The sequence below is a fragment of the Rattus norvegicus genome, chromosome 18 (genome assembly GCF_036323735.1).
Source record: "Rattus norvegicus strain BN/NHsdMcwi chromosome 18, GRCr8, whole genome shotgun sequence".
NCBI classification, from domain to species: domain Eukaryota; kingdom Metazoa; phylum Chordata; class Mammalia; order Rodentia; family Muridae; genus Rattus; species Rattus norvegicus.
In genome coordinates this window covers 4,182,405-4,200,217 of record NC_086036.1, presented here as the reverse complement: position 1 = coordinate 4,200,217, position 17,813 = coordinate 4,182,405, and the positions used below count along the sequence as shown (strand labels likewise).

Genomic DNA, 17,813 nt, shown 5'->3' with positions numbered 1-17,813 from the left:
CGAGAAGTTGGGCTGACCACAGCATGGGGATAACCACGGTGGCTGGGAGACTGCGGCAGCCGGAGAGTAGCTGGCATCAGTAGGATTGTTTTAAGTAACTACATGCAGCATAAGAATTCAAATGACTTTACATGATTTCCATATGAACAAAAGAAGATATAAGACTTGTACATCACTAGCTGAGGGTAGCCATCGTTGTCTTCTTGCTGCTCCAGCCTTGTAGTATGTCTGTGCAGATATATAGGAAAATTAAATTACGTTTCTTCTTATGTCGTTCTGTGACCTGCTTTTACAGGCTTTAACACCTCTCTCTCTTTTTTTTCAGAATGAGAAAAGCAACTTTTGAAGGATAAGAATAAATAATTGATAACTACTCAAAGTGATGTAAATCTAAAATACTAACAAATGTTATTAATCAACTGGTACTTTCTATAATGCCTATTCTATTGGGACAGCGAACTCTTATCATAGGTGATAATAACTGTGTTTTTGTCAAAAAAAAAAAAAACCCAGAAAGGTAATTTCCTTAGATGTGATTAATGAAACTTTGCTCTTCAAACTTTATTTCTTAAATTCCTTTATTTTTTTCAGAACAGTTTTTTGTATAAAAACTGTTGAAGTTGCAGGAGTTGTCAAAGTTCCTGTCTGGTACATCTGCACAGCGTACTCTGGTTGGCATGCCTCGTTAAAATAATCCATTGATACACATTTGCACACTGGAATTCCCAGCTGGGCTGGTATAGAGGTCATCCCTTGTCTTATTTCCGAGTCATGACTTGTGTGTCTTAAATGCACTGTGCCCACCTTCTTGTATACTGATCCCACTTCACAGCAGGGTTTATACCTTCCTCTTAGCAGTGGGCTTACCACTGGGCTCTCAGTTGACAGCCATTTCAGATCAGCAGCCTTCATTCGTGGCATGTCGAAGTCTCTCCAGTGTCTCTTCAGACCTTGTTTACCCTTTTTAGTGCAGTCTTCCCCACTCTGCATTGCCCATTAACTACTGCGTCATTAAACCCTTGTCCTCAAGACGCTAAGCAGTCTGTGAAGGCTACAGAGGATATGGCACCTGGTGACAGCCACTTGAAAAGTCACAAACTTGAGGCTAGGGGAATGGCATGTCCCAGTGCAGCAGGGCACAAGCACTTACAATGTGTCCTCCTTAGGGGTGACATCCAGGGCATAAGGTACTGTCCTGAGGCTGGAAAGTGGCTCAGCATTCTATGCTCCTGCTCTTCCAGGACTCAGGCTCAATTCCCACATCTACATCTATGGATGGTGCTTCACAACCATCCATAGCTCCAGTTCCAGGGAATCCAGTGTCCCCTTCTGACCTCTAGGCACCAGGCACACATGTGCTGTACACACACACACACTCACACATACATACACACTCTCTTACTCACACATAACTCACCACATATACACTTACACATACATACATACACACACACACTCTCACACATGCACACTCACACATACTTATACATACACATGTGCACACACAGGCAAGCAAAATACCCCAACACACACACTCACCACATGCATACTCACACACACATTCACACACACAGACAACTCACCACATACACACACATATACATACACACACACTCTCACACACATGCACACACACAACACTCACACGCACACACGGTCACTTTCACCGTAAGTTGTTATTGCTCAGCGTGGATAAGACAAGCTGATGCATCCTCATAAGGCAGGAGAGTGTTATCTAACATGATCAAATGCTGACTTGCGAGCATGGAGTGACACTCGTGTCTGAAGGAAGAGGAGATGGGATGCCTGAGGAGGGAAGTCCTGAACTGGGCCTGCACATCTGTTAGGAAAGTTTAGCGAAGAGAGCAGGGTTGTGCGGGTTACGAGTGTCTTCGTGAATGCTTTTCTTTCCTGCCTGAGGCAGTGTGGCATCATAAGGACTCAGTTAAGTCTCTGCTGAATGAGCATGAGCGCGACAGAGCAGAGGGGAAGCCACACTGCTGAAGGACCAGCCGCTCCCGCGTGAGTGGAGTATGGACCGAGACAGTTTGCTTAAGCTTTCTCCTGAGCAGGTCTGTGACCTAGACGCTTCATAGAAAGTTGACCTGAAGCTAAATATGCCTGAGTTATGGAAGGTACAAGATTACCGTCATGGAATATGTACACTCAAGTGTTTTTAATTCAGTAACATGTATGCAGTTTACTGATGTGTCCAGAGCTGGTCTTAGTGGCTGCAAACACTGTGCTTTATGTTAAATGCTGTGAGCATCATCACTGGAAAACCTGGCACAAAGCTGAACTTGGCCAAAATTAGAGTTAACAAATGAAGCCTGGTGTTAGGCCGATTTGATTTAGTGCTCTTAACATGGGTGCAATGCTCCCCACCCCACCCCCACAAAACTAGGAAAGCACGGGAGCAATACACAAAGTCGATGCCAGCCTTTTTTTTTTAATTTTTTCTTTTATAGGATTTTTTTAAATTTAAATTTTAAATGTTATCCCCTTTCCCGGATTCCCCTCCAGAAACCTGCTATCCCACCCTCCCACTCCCCCACCCCTGCTTCTATGAGGGTGCTCCCTCACCCACCCACTCACTTCCTCACACCACCCCAACCTGACATTCTCCTACACTGAGGCATCGAGCCTTGAGAGAACCAAGGGTCTCTCCTCCCACTGATGCCCAACAAGGCCATCCTCTGCTACATATACGGCTGGAGCTATAGGTCCATCCCTGTGTTCTCTTGGGGTGGTGGTTTAATCTCTGGGAGCTCTGGGAGTCTGGTTGGTTGACATTGTTGTTCTTATGGGGTTGCAAACCCCTTCAGCTACTTCAGTCCTTTCTCTAACTCCTTCAATAGGGACCCTGTTCTCAGTTCAATGGTTGACTATGGCATTCACCTCTGTATTTGTCGGACTCTGGCAGAGCCTCTTAGGAGACAGCTATATCAGGCTCCTGTCCTCATGCACTTCTTGGCATCAGCAGTATTGTCTGGGTTTGGTGTCTGTATATGGGATGGATCCCCAGGTGGAGCAGTCTCTGGTTGGCCTTTGCTTCAGTCTCTGCTCCAAACTTTGTCTCCGTATTTCCTCCTGTGAGTATTTTTATTCCGCCTTTTAAGAAGGTCTGAAGCATCCATAGTTTGGTCTTCCTTCTTCTTGAGCTCCATGTGGTTTGAAAGCAGAAGATTTTCTCTTTCCTGTACATATACATACATACATACATACATACACACACATACATACATATGAAAATGTACAATATGAGTCCACACCTCTGTCCACTGCACAGACTTGTGTATACATGAGCACACCTCTGTCCACTGCACAGACTTGTGTATACATGAGCACACCTCTGTCCACTGCACAGACTTGTGTATACATATAAGTACACACCTCTGTCCACTGCACAGACTTGTGTATACATGAGCACACCTCTGTCCACTGCATAGACTTGTGTATACATGAGCACACCTCTTTCTGGAAGTGCACTTGAACATTTTTCTCTGGGATGCAGCAGGAAAAGTAGAGAAAGAGACACTTTCAGATTTTACTTTGTGGTGTGTGTGTGTGTGTGTGTGTGTGTAAGAAATTTTTGAAGTATACATAATTGATAACTACTTAAAGTGATGTAAATATAAAATACTAACAAATGTTATTAATCAATTGTCTGGTATTTTCTATAATGCCTATTCTATGGGGGACAACAGACTCTTACCATAGGTGATAACTGTGTTTTCCATTAAAAATACGTTTTACTCAGATAAAATTATATAACAAAACACAAATGTGCAAATATAACATCTTGATTTCCACAGAAAGAATTTGGATGTCCTATTGTGTTATTTTCTCTCATATTCCCTTGAGATAGGGTTTGCTGTGGTTTGGTTTGCTGTGGTTTGGTTTGCTGTGGTTTGGTTTGTTTTGGTTTTACTGAACCTGGAGCTAGACTGGTACCTAGCAAGCCCCACTGATGTTCCAATCTGAGACTTCCCTAGCTCTGGGATTACAGGCATGTGCTATTTACATGGCACTGGGATTTGAACTCAGTATCAGACAGGGAAACAAACTACAAGAACCCAGTACAGATGGACTTCGTCAGCCTGGACCAGATTTCAGTGAGTCTAGTGCCAGGTAGTTAATTGTCAGTTTATTTAGAGCAGCACAATTCGGACAAAGGTTTCCAGGCACCAAGCAGTCCAGTCAGTCCAGTTTCACGTGTACAGTGCAGCTTAAGGTGTAACTGAGAAGAACCTCCTCTGGGAAGTGCATGTGACATGAGCCTGGGTCCTACAGCTAAAGGCCTAGGGTCTAGTGTGGTCTCTGACCAATAGCGAAAAGGTCAGCAAGCCATCGAGTACATGTGACAGCCCCACTAAGGACGGGCAGGGAAGAGTCTGGAGTGATCACTCTGGGGAATTAGGTGAAGTATCTCTCCACAGATAGCAAGAAGGTCACCAAGTTGTTAGCAGCCTCCATGCTCAGCTCTCAGATGGGATGTAGGTGTTTGCTTTCTCTCCCCCACTAAAGCACATCCCTGAGTCTCCTAGGTGCCTTTCTGTGAGTGTAGTGCCCTCTGCGCTTTGATAGCAGGCGCTCTTACTGTGCACTTGTGTTTCATACCGTGAACACCATATTTTTGCCTTTTAAAAGTAAAGTATATTTCCAAGTTGAAGAGGAGCCTGGAACATCATAATTAAAACAAGGCATGGTAGTTCCACTGTCCGTGACTTAGACCAACAGTGACTCTGGGCTTAATGAGATCTTGGCTATGCATGGCTGAACCTTCTTTTCTTTCCTTTATGATTTCTTTTCTTCTTTGTCTCCTCAGTGCAGCAGTAGACATTTTCTCTTTAATGTGTTGAACTGTTACTCATCCCTGCTCCATTTCTGGCTGCTTTTAATGCAGTTAATGGCAGCTATATGACGTTATATAAAGGTAGCTATATGAAGGCCAGGTGTAATTTTAATTTTGCAGGCCCGTAAGAAGCAGATGTAAGGAAGAGTCCTCTGACTCTGACACCAGACATCTCAGTCTGGTGGTGTTGGTCCTGGGTTACACTTAGGACTGTCCCCCTGCGTGATGATGTCAGCTAGATTCCCAAGGAAGCATCGCACAGTGGTAGGAAGAGTTTGGAAGGATCATTGAGCATTCTAAAATACTAAGATAAGTTTGTCGCTTTTTTGAAAGTACCCTGTGATGATACTTGGGCAGGACAGGGTAAATGATAGAAAGGTGGTTACTCCATGCTAGAGAGCCTTGTCCAGTGGGTGACTGGGCAGAGGGAGTGTAAGAACATTTTATAAACAGAGATAGCCTTCTAAAGTCATCCCACATTTATGTGTGGGTGCTCAGAAAAGCCCAGTGTCAGCCAAACATGGCCTCAAGTTTAGAAATGACCCATAAACGTGGTGTATATGGCTGCTCTAAGTCCATTGTTGCAGTATGATGGAAGCCAGCAGCCAGCTATTTGGGTTAAGGTACCTGCTATGAAGCATGATCCCAGGACCCATGCTGGAAGGAGAGCTGACTCCCACCTCCTCTGTACTGTGGCACATGCACATCCGCACACATGCACACATGAGAGACAAGTAAAAATAAACAAGCAAGGTTTTTAAAAGATGAACTTACGTGCACTGTGGTCTTCATGGGTTCATTTGAGCTAAGAGTGATTGGTGACTCAGGCAGCCTCAGGCCCCAGCCGGTCAGTATTCCATGAAAAGGGTTGGAGGGGAATTACAGAGGCTGTCCTTGATGAGAGAGACAAAACAGGTTTCATCAGTTCGCGCAGACAGTTGCTTCTCAGTGGTCTCCTTGCAGTTTCTGCTTTGCTTACTTACATAATAGCCTAAGGTACCAGAGACACCTCTGCTCCTCAGAGCTGTGTCAGCATCAGCCTTGGCTTCTGGGTCCCCACCTCTGCCCCTCAGAGCTGTGTCAGCATCAGCCTTGGCTTCTGGGTCCCCATTGACTTTGTCCACATCCTAGTGCTGATGTACGATGGAGTGCCACTGCCATCAGCCCATGCTCATTAAATGGTGTACTCTGAGGCCACAAAGAATGCCTGGGCAGTCTCTATTTCCTTGTACTGCTAGGTACTCCATAATGGAAAATGTTTGTAAAGATTTATGAAGCTGAGTTGGTTTTAATTAAATTTCTTGAGTTGAGCTTTCCCATTGCTTCTTTTTTGGGAACACGTTATCTAAAGCAGCAGCAGCAGCAGCAGCAGCCGCAGCAGTAGCCGTAGCAGCAGGAGCAGCAGCAGCACCCGCCGATACATCTGCCGTGTATAATGCTGATGTAACAGTTTCGGTTTCTTCCTATAGGAACTGTCCAAGATCACAATGCCAGTCATCTTTAATGAGCCTCTGAGCTTCCTGCAGCGGCTGACTGAGTACATGGAGCACACTTACCTCATCCACAAAGCCAGCTCATTCTCTGATCCTGTGGAAAGGATGCAGGTATGTGGCAATGACTCTTGGGAGAGGTGTAAGTCTGAGACTTTTGTCTCTCATCTCCTCCGCCCTACCACAAACACACATGTTCACATACGTGAGGCAGACACTGACATAGATGCTCACACACATGGCTACTGGTGTGAAGTCCAGCTGGGCATGGGATATTCTCAAAGCTTAAGAGACTTTTGCTGGGGAGAGGTTCTCTGTAAGGGGGCAGGCAGTATTGGGGGTATAAATCAATAAATAAGTATTAGAAAAGATAGGTGACCTGTAGCGAGAATACCTTGTATCTGTACGGATGTGGCACTGCCGGTAATTAATCTCATGGCCTCTAGTTTGGGCAGGAAATAGAAGGTGGGGCATCTGGGAAGCCGAAAGGATTCTGGGATAGTGGCAGGCAAGAAATTTGCCTGGGAAGACCTGACAAGACAGATGCTGGAACCTGAGCACAGGTCATCAGCCACATGGCAGAATGTAGATTAGAGTAAGTGGATTATGTTAAGTTAGGATTTAGTCAGAGAAGAGCCTAGCTATATGGCCAAGGGATTTGTAAATATAAAGAGGAAGAGGAGGAGAGGAGAGGGGAGGGGAGAGGAGGGAAAGGGAGAGGAAGGGAGGGAAGAGGGGAGGGGAGGGAAAGGGAGAGGAAAGGGAGAGGAGGGAAGAGGAGAGGGGAGGGGAGGGAAAGGGAGAGGAGCGGAGGGGAGGGGAAGAGAAGAAAGGAGAAGAGAGAAAAGAAAGTCTTTTGTATCATGTCCTCCGGCCATCCTCTGGGGACGGTCACTGTAATGAAGACTGATGGGAATTTCAGGAGCCACAGAAGCAGGTCATACAACTAGACTTGGCTCCTGGAAGCTCTTTCCAAGTCTTCAGTTAAGAATGTAGCATGCATGTGGTAATTGGGAAATTGACATTTCTTTTTGCAAACTTTATTGAAGATCTCAAAAATTTAGAATGCATGGTCACCAAAACATGTTTATGTTGGGTCAGTGTTCCAGTATGTATATTCATAAGTGCTCAATTCAAGGAACAAGAAGTTGAACTTTTTGATTTTTAAAGTAAAAGATGTTTGCATGGTGTCCATGGATGGTGCGGCACCAGATACAGTTCTTCAAATAAAGCGGCATCTCCCTGTTCTTCCATTCACATAACTGGCTTTTCACTTCAGTGGAATCATAGCCATGGCTTCTATTGCTGTGATAAAATACCCTGTCCATAACAATCTTGATGAGGAAAGGGTTTATTTCAGCTCACAGTTCCACATCACAGTCCGTCACTAAGGGAAGTCATGGCAAGAGTCTGGAGGCAGGAGCTGATGCAGAGGCCATAGAGAAGTGCTGTTTACTGGCTTGTTTGTCATGGCTTGCTCAGCCTTCTTGTAGGACCCAAGACTACAGCCCAGGGATTGTCTCACCCACAGTAAGCTGGGCCTTCCGCCATCAATCGTCAATCAAAGGCACCACAGGCTCTCCCAAAGCCAGTCCGGTGGGACATTTCCTCAGTTGAGGTTCCCCTTCCCAAATGACTCTAGCTTGTATCAAGTTAACATAAAACTGAGTCAACAAAGTTGGCTTTTTCACCAATTAAGTTTAGTCTTGTATCTTTTTTTCCAATTCTAAATGTATAGTTGGTATATCTTTAACTGAACATGTAGACTTTTTCTTTGCTGTCAGTCCATGAATGAAATAATTTTTACAGTTTTAGATACTATAGTAACTAGAAAATATGTAATATATACAAAAGGATATGTGTAGTTAAGTAAGGATATGTGCAAGTGCTATGCCATTTTATAAGATTTAAGCATCCACAGAGTTTGACATTTGAAGTGTGCGGTAAAACCAGTTCCACTGAGAGACAACTGTGATTTAAAGTTTTTAAAAAGCCAGCATATTAGAAGTAGTTGGCTTAAAGGGTTTTTGAAAGTCCTTGGCAGAATTATAGCATGCACATGATCTCATAAAAGCCATGTGTGAGGGTAACACTATAGGAGAAGATCCAGGAACTTTCATTATGAGTGTACAAGCTTCTACAGTAACTTTAGAAAGCCACGTTAAAAATCCAAACAAATTAAGCCTCTCAATAATTTTGTTAGTCACTGCCTTCTATGCCCCTTTGATTTCTGAGAGGTGTGAGTGTTAATAACTTCTGCAATGCTCTGTTCCAGTGTGTGGCTGCATTTGCTGTGTCTGCCGTTGCTTCTCAGTGGGAGCGCACTGGGAAACCCTTCAACCCACTTCTGGGAGAGACTTACGAATTAGTTCGGTGAGGTCTTCTGCTCCGTTGTAGATGGCTTATTGAATGCGTGTGACTTATATAAAGTTTTTAGCGAAGAAAAATGTGTATATTGAGTGTCTCTAAAAAATTATTTGTGTCTGGAATATACTAATTATTTTGAAGTTTATGTCTATGAAACTTCAGTAACTATCAAAAATACAAAATAATCATGTAATATACCATCATTTAAAAAAAATTACAAGTGTATCAGTGTTACCAACCTTCTAGGATTAACTCCCCTCCATTTTTAGGTGCATAACGTGAAGGTTACTATTGCTGTGATAAAACACCATGACTAAAAGCAACTCAGTGAGAAACTGTATTTCACTCATAAGTTCATCTTCAAAAGCAGTGAGAACAGGCCCTCACACAGAACAGGAGTTCACACAGGAGGGGTGCTCACACAGGACAGGAGCTCACACAGGACAGGAGCTCAGCAAGACAGGAGCTCAGACAGGACAGAAGTTCACACAGGACAGGAGTTCACACAAGACAGGAGCTCAGACAGGACAGGAGTTCACACAGGAGCTCACACAGGACAGGAGCTCAGACAGGACAGAAGCTCACACAGGACAGGAGCTCACACAGGACAGGAGCTCACACAGGACAGGAGCTCACACAGATCAGGAGTTCACACAGGAAGAGTTCATACAGGACAGGAGCTCACACAGGACAGGAGTTCACACAGGAAAAGAGTTCATACAGGACAGGAGCTCAGCAGGACAGTAGTTCACACAGGAGCTCACACAGGACAGGAGCTCAGCAAGACAGGAGCTCAGACAGGACAGAAGTTCACACAGGACAGGAGTTCACACAAGACAGGAGCTCACACAGGACAGGAGCTCACACAGGACAGGAGCTCAGCAAGACAGGAGCTCAGACAGGACAGGAGCTCACACAGGACAGGAGCTCAGACAGGACAGAAGTTCACACAGGACAGGAGTTCACACAAGACAGGAGCTCAGACAGGACAGGAGTTCACACAGGAGCTCACACAGGAGAGGTGCTCATGCAGAAGAGGTGTTCACACAGGAGGAGCACTCACATAGGACAGGAGTTCACACAGGAAAAGAGTTCACACAGAACAGGCACTCACACAAGAGAGGTGCTCACACAGGAGAGGTGTTCATACAGGACAGGAGCTCACACAGGAAAAGAGTTCACACAGGAGAGTTGCTCACACTGAAGAGGTGCTCACAGAGGACAGGAGCCTGGAGCTGAAGCAAAGGCCATGGAGGGGTGCTGCTTACTGGCTTGCTCTTCAAGGGTTTTTCGACCTGCTGTTTTATAGAACCCAGGACTGCAAGCCCAGAGATGGCATCACCCACAATGGGCTGGGCCCTTCCACATCCATCACTAATTAAGAAAATGTCCTACAAGCTTACCTTCAGCTCAGTCTTATAAAGGCATTTTCTTCATTGATGTTCACTTCTCTCAGATGACTCTAACTTATTCCAAGATGACATAAACTCAAAACAGGAATCTAGAGGCAGGAACTGAAACAGAGACCATGGACGAGTACAGCTTACTGATTTGCTTGCTCATCCTGCTTCCTTATACTGTCCAGGACCTCCTACCCCAGGGCAGCACTGCCCAGAGTAAGCAGGTTGGGTTGGGCTCCTACGTCAATCATTGATCAAGAAGCTCTGCTGTGCACTTGTCTACAGACCAGTGTTATCGAGTATCTGCTGTCAGGAAGCAGAGAGCAGACGGGGGAGTGAATCCAGGCTACCAACCTTCCGACCAGCCTCTAGTGATTCACTTCAGCCACCAGCTGGGGACCAAGGTTTCCAAAACACAGGCTTGTGGGGGACATTTCACATTCAAACCAAGCCATGCTCCTCATGTAAATCACCCAAACCCATAGGAGTGTTCTTTGTTTTGAAATGGACAAGCAGCTAGCCTTCCAATGGCATTGGACATCATAGCTTAGGTCTTGTTGTTCTCATGGAAGCTTGCACTATAGTAAGGATAATAAAAAGTTTTCTTCATTGACCTTTCCCTCAACATTTTAACAAATTAAATGACAGTTAACTGCAACGATGTGTTTTTCTTTTTTCTTTTAACCTTAAGAGATGACCTTGGATTTAGGCTCATCTCAGAGCAGGTCAGCCACCACCCCCCCATCAGTGCATTCCATGCAGAAGGACTCAACAACGATTTCATCTTCCATGGCTCAATTTACCCCAAGCTGAAGTTCTGGGGCAAGAGTGTAGAAGCAGAACCTAAAGGGACCATCACCTTGGAGCTTTTAGAGTGAGTACAGGGAAGCCATTCTCTCTCGGGCGGGCGGCCCTGCTTGTGGATCTGCACACACAGAGCCTACCATGCCTTCCAGCGAGGACCATGGCAGCAACAGTGTTATGTAGAGTGCGCTTCCTGCCTGCCCCTGGGTGACAGACTGTGGGAAGCATGGCAGTAGCCCCCTGCTAAGCAGGCTGGTTGGTGCAAACAGTTTCATTGGTGTTTAATGTGTGTGGATCAGCTATGAGGTAGGTGCAATGAACTCAAAGGCAGTTCTTACAAGACCAGCTGTCTGGCTCCCATGATGCCATTCTTAAAAAAAAAAATCCTTCTAAATTAAATTCATCCTAAATTAGTGAGGTGACAATTATGTGACACGTTGAACCTTAGGCTGGTGGGGAACTCTTCTGCAGGATTAACTTGCATTTCTAAATGAGCTCATATGTCCTCTGCCTGCTAACTAGGATTGGAAACCCTGGGCAGGAGCCACATGGCAACGTTCTGGGATTCTGAACAGTAAGGACAAACAGTAAAGAGAACAGAGAGAAGAAAAGTCAGACCCTCAAGACCAGCTTGGCAGTGAGATTTTGTATTTTCTCCTCGCTGAGGGGCTGAGCAGCAGATTACAAACAGCATTAGAGGCAGACAGAGGTGGTCCCAGGAGAGACCCTTTCTCCTCTCCCTAGAGATGCCTCACAGACAGAGTATTAAACTCAGACTCGTTTTACCTTTAACCTTTTCCCAAAGCAAGTGCCTGGTCCTCTGGTGCTCCTATGTACTAGGCGCTACTCTCTGAAACTGAGAAAACACTCAGCAGCTTGGAACTGGTAACGCGGTGAGAACCAACGGTTACCATCCTGGAGGCAGGGCCAGCCATTGGAAGTGTTGACAGAGCGTTCAGACCCAGAGTGTGGGCAGAGAGGAGTGTCCTGAAGCACAGAATGGGGGCAGCCCTTGTCTAACCCTTCACCCCAAGTGCATGAAGGTGTGAGCACTGGCGACTCCAGGCCCACATCCCGTATAGCAGTGCTGTGCGTCTGAGGAGCTTTACAAAGGCTTTGAAGATTGTAGTGATACCAGAATCGAAGCACACAGGAGGAGGGTCAGGCTTGTGGCCTGGGCTTTTGTTAATTGCCTCCACTCAAAACTGAAGTCAGCATTCTCCAGATTTAAAGAGAATAGCAATCTCTTAAAACTCAAGTATCAGGAGTATAATTAAGACTATTTGGCTTTACTAAGAAACTGGGAAAAAAGGAAAAACGGAAAAAAAACCCACCTCAAAGCTCACAGTGAAAGCCTCGCAGTGAACAGCCTCTAACCCCAAGACGACCCAGGCACTATACAAAGTTTGCATTAGTTAGAAGTACTTGTCACTGTTGTTGCTGGCAATAAATATGAACACTCACATGAACAGAAGGGTATTCCAACAAAGAAATGGAGATATTTGGTGGCATATTAGTGCTAAAAAACCAGCAAGGGAAATACAGTGACCAGGGCAGGCTCAGCCTTGAGTTGGGGAAAGATATAGGGGCTGGATGCTGAGATAGCGTGATGGAGAATAAGTCCAGGTTCAATCCTGACTCTCCCCTCTTACCTACAGGGAGTCTCTATGTAATAGAGCAAAGGCAGGGAGGGGAAGTTGTGTGTGTGTGTGTGTGTGTGTGTGTGTGTGTTTTCCTGTTCACATGTGTTCAAGTGCACGTATGTGGAGGCCAAAGGCTGACATCAGTTATCTTCCTTGGTCACTCTACTCACTGATTTAGCTAATCTAGTCAGTCAGCTCACCCTTGGGGTCGTGGTCTCTGCCTCCTGCATAGTAAGATAGCGGGAAGGCTGTTCCCTCCTGGCATTTCTACGGGTGCTAGGATGCAATCTCTGGTCCTTACTCAGTTTTATCAAGTGCTTTTGAACTATTTATTAAGCCCTGTAGGCACAAAGGAGGAGATTCTAAACTTTGGAAAAGCAAATGAGGCAGAACTAAAACTACTGACATTTTGAAAAGGAGCAAAAGAAGTAAGAGATGCTCAGAGGTGACCGGGTTTACCGCTTGCTGCTGCTGCATCAGTGGAGTGGGGAAGAGAGTCGGGATATGGGCTCCACAGAGGGAGGCATGGTCAGTGTGGATCATGGACTAAGAAAGGTAAACTATAAAACTTTGGAAGAAAACAGAAAACCTTTTGAATTTTAGGTAGAACTCTCTTTCACAAACACAGTACAGAAAGTACAATACACCAAAGACTGGTTTAAAGACTCGATTAAATTTAAAGCTCTCTCTGAATTATACTATTTAATGAATGAAAGATAAACTATAGACTATTAGAAATCATATACCCAATAAAGGGTTGATGTCCAGAATATATAAAGACCCCTGAAATAATTATATAGCTCAACAAAGCCCCCAAAAGTTTTTGTTTTCAAATTAAGTGATATGTACTGTTACAGGTTTTGGGTTTTGAATTGGTTAGCTGTCTTGTGGGTAAACTGGGTGGTGCCTTTTCTGGAAAATGCCACGTGGAGCTTCACCTTGATTTTCTACCTCTCCATTTACCATTCATATTGCACCAAACTGTGGAAGAACACAGGTTGAATATTTCTTTTCAGAAAAGCTTGGGAAGACAACTATTCCATATTTAGGAGCCTTTGGATTTTGGAATGGCTGTGTAAATTTTACCAGTTGAAAGAAATACCATCTGAAAAGTTCAGAATGCTTGGAAATCAAAGGTTTTGTTTTGTTTTGTTTGAGTTTTATGTAAGTGTGCAAATGTTTTGGAGGTTGAATTTTTGAATTAGAGATGTTCAACTTACATGTAGTTTGATTTTAAAACAATAAAAAAGGGAAGGTAATGCTTATTTACAATGAGTTAATGTCAGTGTTGTCTGTGTGTGTGTGTGTATGTGTGTGTGTGTGTGTGTGTGTGTGTGAGAGAGAGAGAGAGAGAGAGAGAGAGAGAGAGAGAGAGAGAGAGAGAGAATATGCATGTGCATGTGCCTGTGTGTTTGGGTGAGGGCACAGAGGCCAAAAGTTGGCACTGGGTCTTCGTGTAGTGCTGTCTACCTATTTCTTGAGACAGTGCCTCTCACTGACGGGGACCAGCAAGCCCTGGAATCCGCCTTTCTGGAGACTTTCATTGCTGTGGTTACAGATGGCATCACCACACCCTCCTTTCACATGGGATTAAACCCATTGTGCAGCAAACGACACTTAAACTCATTTTTTTAGACAAAATGACTCTCAACTACTAATCTAGGTTTGGGGTTGTTTTTTAGACACAACGAAGCATACACATGGACAAACCCCACCTGCTGTGTGCATAACATCATCGTGGGCAAACTCTGGATCGAACAGTATGGCAATGTGGAAATCATAAACCACAAGTAAGGCACTGTCTGGCTCTTCACGTGTTCTCCTCATCTAAAGGCCTTACCGCATGGCAGGAGTGTCAGAACAGGGAACACAGGAAACTCCTGAGAGAGTACAATAATGATCTCATGGATAATTCCTGCTGGCAGCAGATAATTCCTGCCTAGTATGTAGCACAGACTCGGTGGACCCTAGGTCTCCCCAGGGCTGCCTTCCATTCAGCCAGCTTCCATTGTGCTCCCTTGGCATTGACTTTGGGTGAGTAAAGTAGGAGAAGCAAAAAGGTCTTCTGAAAGTTAGTTTCAGATGGTGTTACTCATTGCTGTGAACGCTTCTGAGCTTGTCCTTGTTGGGTAGTGCTGATGGAGGGGAGGGGTGGGAAGCCCTTGAGGACTCATGGGTCAGGAACATCTGCAAACAGTGGCAGCCACCAGAAAGCCATCCTCTTACTGTTCTCAGCATTGCGTGGTCATGGGAACTTACCTTCCTTTGTAGGACTGGGGACAAGTGTGTGTTGAATTTTAAGCCATGTGGTCTTTTTGGCAAGGAATTACACAAAGTTGAAGGCTACATACAAGATAAAAGGTACGTTTCCTTTTTTAGCTTTGGTTGTGTGTGCTTATTTAGATGTGGGTGTTCAGGTGTGCGGCCTGATAGACTGGCATTCTAGTAACAGTGCAGTCTTCTACAGAGAAAAACTCTCTTTAAAGGTCGTACATGTAAAGATACAGTAACACTTTACTACGCACAACAGGCTTAACTGGCAACTAAACGACAGTTTCTCTTGATAGCAAAAAGAAACTCTGTGCTCTCTACGGGAAGTGGACCGAGTGCTTGTACAGTGTAGACCCTGCCACTTTTGACGCTTACAAAAAAAACGATAAGAAAAACACAGAAGAGAAGAAGAACAGCAAACAGGTGAGGACACTGCCAGTGATGTAGTCACTGGTTCCTGCACGTGGACAGACTGTCTCTGCGGCCGTTGGGGTCAGCGCTGCTAACACAGGAGTTCTTCTCACTGCATCTTTTGAATGAAGAGATCTCTGTCCTGAGTGGAGAGTACCAGGCTTGAGCTTCCGGTGGTTGTGGCAGTGTCTCATGTGTGTGGCGTGCCCATGTGATTGGTGTCACCTGGGAAAGTCGGTGCCTGTCTCAATAGCATAGGAGTAGGTTTCCCCCCTGTTTTGGTGTGTTAGAGGTGGAAATGGTCCTCACAGGTAAGCTTTTCTCATGTCTGTAAACATTACCTATCTTCCTGTCTATCCCCAACTCACTGACTCAGCCCCACAGTTGAGGCTGCCCTACCCTGTTCTCTTCACACTGGGCATGGCTGTTGACAAAGTATCGTTGTCCCAGTCCCAGGCAAGCACAAGCTGCCTGCCTGCCTGCCTGCCACAGGCCTGCTTGGACATTCTGCAGGCCTGTATCTCCTTCCTCAGTCAGTTACTGAGAGCTAAAGAGAGATTGTATCTGTGGGGACAGGAGGCGCTTGTTTGGAGCCCAGCCAGGAGAAGCAGGGTCTGTGGGTTAGAAACCACCTCTGTCATCTGTGAGCAGTGCAAGCTCAAATCATTCCCAGCCCTCAGCCTCTGATGTCACCTCTAAAATGGGCATTCTAGTAACACCCCTGTGCTAGATGAGTGGAGTTCTTTGCTGGTCTTTGTGAAGGTCTCAGAACACTCCATGCTCTCAGGTAAAGTCCTTTTTGCTCCAAGTATGCCCTGTCTGCCAGCCAGGCACTGTCTGATCACTCACTCAGCATGCAGACTCTCAGTCCCCAGACTCAGAGCTACCAAGTCACTAAGCTGGGCTCATTTGTGTTTGTTTCTTCTTAAGAAAGTTCCTTTAGCTATCATACAGAATGGTAGGTTTTCTTGTGGTGTTTCCACACCCATATAGCAAGTATATGTCGTATTTTCTGCCTCATCACCGTCTTTTCTTCCTAGTTCCTGTTCTTGCCCTTCCTCCTTCCACTTCCGTGTGTGTAACCTAGAGCATCGAACTTGTCACAGACTGGTCGTGACACTGTCACTGTCCGCTCGTCTCTCCATTCATTTTTAGAAATGAGGAGGTTCAAGAAGCTCCTGATTTCCTCAGGGGTAGATGGCACATTTATTTATCTGACTTTGTATATTAGGAGTTAACCTTGGGCCTGTGCATTTTGTCTGGAGTGCACAGCTTTGATATGCTTCCCTCAGCTGTGAGTGTTCCTGCCTGCCTGTGCCTCCTCCTTAAGGTGAACCCACGTCCTCTGCAGGAACCCTTAGTGGGATGAGGTAGGAGGTCTCACACTGCATGGCTGCAGCAGCACTGAGAGAAGGGACTTGGTAAACGCCACTTCCTCAGTACACCTGTCACCAAACCTCTCATAGAGTGTGGACAGCAAAGGACTCTGGCCAGATTCTAGAAAATACTCTTATGTTCCGTCCTTTATATAAAAGCAGGCTTCCTCTCAAGCTTCCACCCTGGTCCCCTTTCTCCTGCCATGGGTACAGTTCCCTCCTGCCCGCTGCTGCTGTTCCTGAAGGCTCCCATGTCCTGGGCCCAGCATGGCCTCAAGGCACCTTGCTGTTGTCCCACTGACTGTCCACATGGCGCCTCAGCCAGAGGCCAACCGGAAGCTGCGGTTCAGTACCTCAGGTTGAGATTTCACTGCAGCTTCTGAAGCGCTGACTCGTTTTCTGTTATGATGCTAATAGCTTCAGCAAAGGCCAAGTATACAGCGAGTAGCAGAGCTGCTGTCCATGGGGAAGGAGACAGAGGAAACCACTGGGTTCCTTTTTCACCTACTATTTTTGTGAGAGCTCCTTTATGTCTGCAGTGTTGAGGAAGCCTGCTGGCTCTGTGTCATTGATGAAGTCAGTTAGCTCAGTGTGTAAACTTTTGTTCTCACATGTGGCCATGCATTGGCTTCTCATTCTCCTGTTTAAATGTGTTCCTGGCCTTTAGTGTGTAGCTCTCAGGTTGTCAGGCTTTTCCTGTAGCACTCTGCACCCCAACTCTGAGCATTTTGAACTTCTCAGTAAATATTCCTTTTGTGTTTAAGAGATGCAAGCATTTTGAACTGGGAAGCGACAAGAAGAAAAAGGGCCAAGTGATCCAGTTCTAAGCTGAGTTTTGTATGAAGCCAATAAAATCTTGACCTTTCATTCCCACCCCAACCCCCAAAGACTGGAAGCTTTAAAACTGTAAAACACTATAGCAAAGAAAGACAGTGGCAACAAGGACTTGAACACAGACTCAGGGAATGGGATAAGGTTAGTGTCCAAAACACGCAGCACATGTCATTCAGGGGGACAAGTAGAGACCCCCGCAGCCCTGCTCTGTCTCTAGCTCCACTGGGGTTTGCATGCGCAGCCTGTGACCTCCGCAGCCTGCACCCAGGGCTGTCCTCTCATTCACGTCTGCTTCAGGAGCTTGTGCTTGGTGGTTTAACTCCTTATTGCTGTGGCCCCAGGACCCCTCAAGTAACTGGAGG

At 45.6% G+C, this 17,813-nt stretch overlaps 1 protein-coding gene across 19 annotated transcripts in view; it reads left to right on the top strand.

The window, feature by feature from the left end:
* Window positions 1–17,813, top strand: part of Osbpl1a (oxysterol binding protein-like 1A) — a 204,778-nt gene that overhangs the window by 183,294 nt on the left and 3,671 nt on the right. For 18 of the 19 annotated variants that reach the window (XM_063277125.1, XM_063277127.1, XM_063277126.1 and 15 more), the window contains 6 exon segments: window positions 6,325–6,459; window positions 8,621–8,718; window positions 10,804–10,986; window positions 14,242–14,349; window positions 14,831–14,920; window positions 15,127–15,253. In XM_063277125.1, the coding sequence (XP_063133195.1) occupies window positions 6,325–6,459; window positions 8,621–8,718; window positions 10,804–10,986; window positions 14,242–14,349; window positions 14,831–14,920; window positions 15,127–15,253 (741 nt within the window). 19 annotated transcript variants of the gene reach the window in all.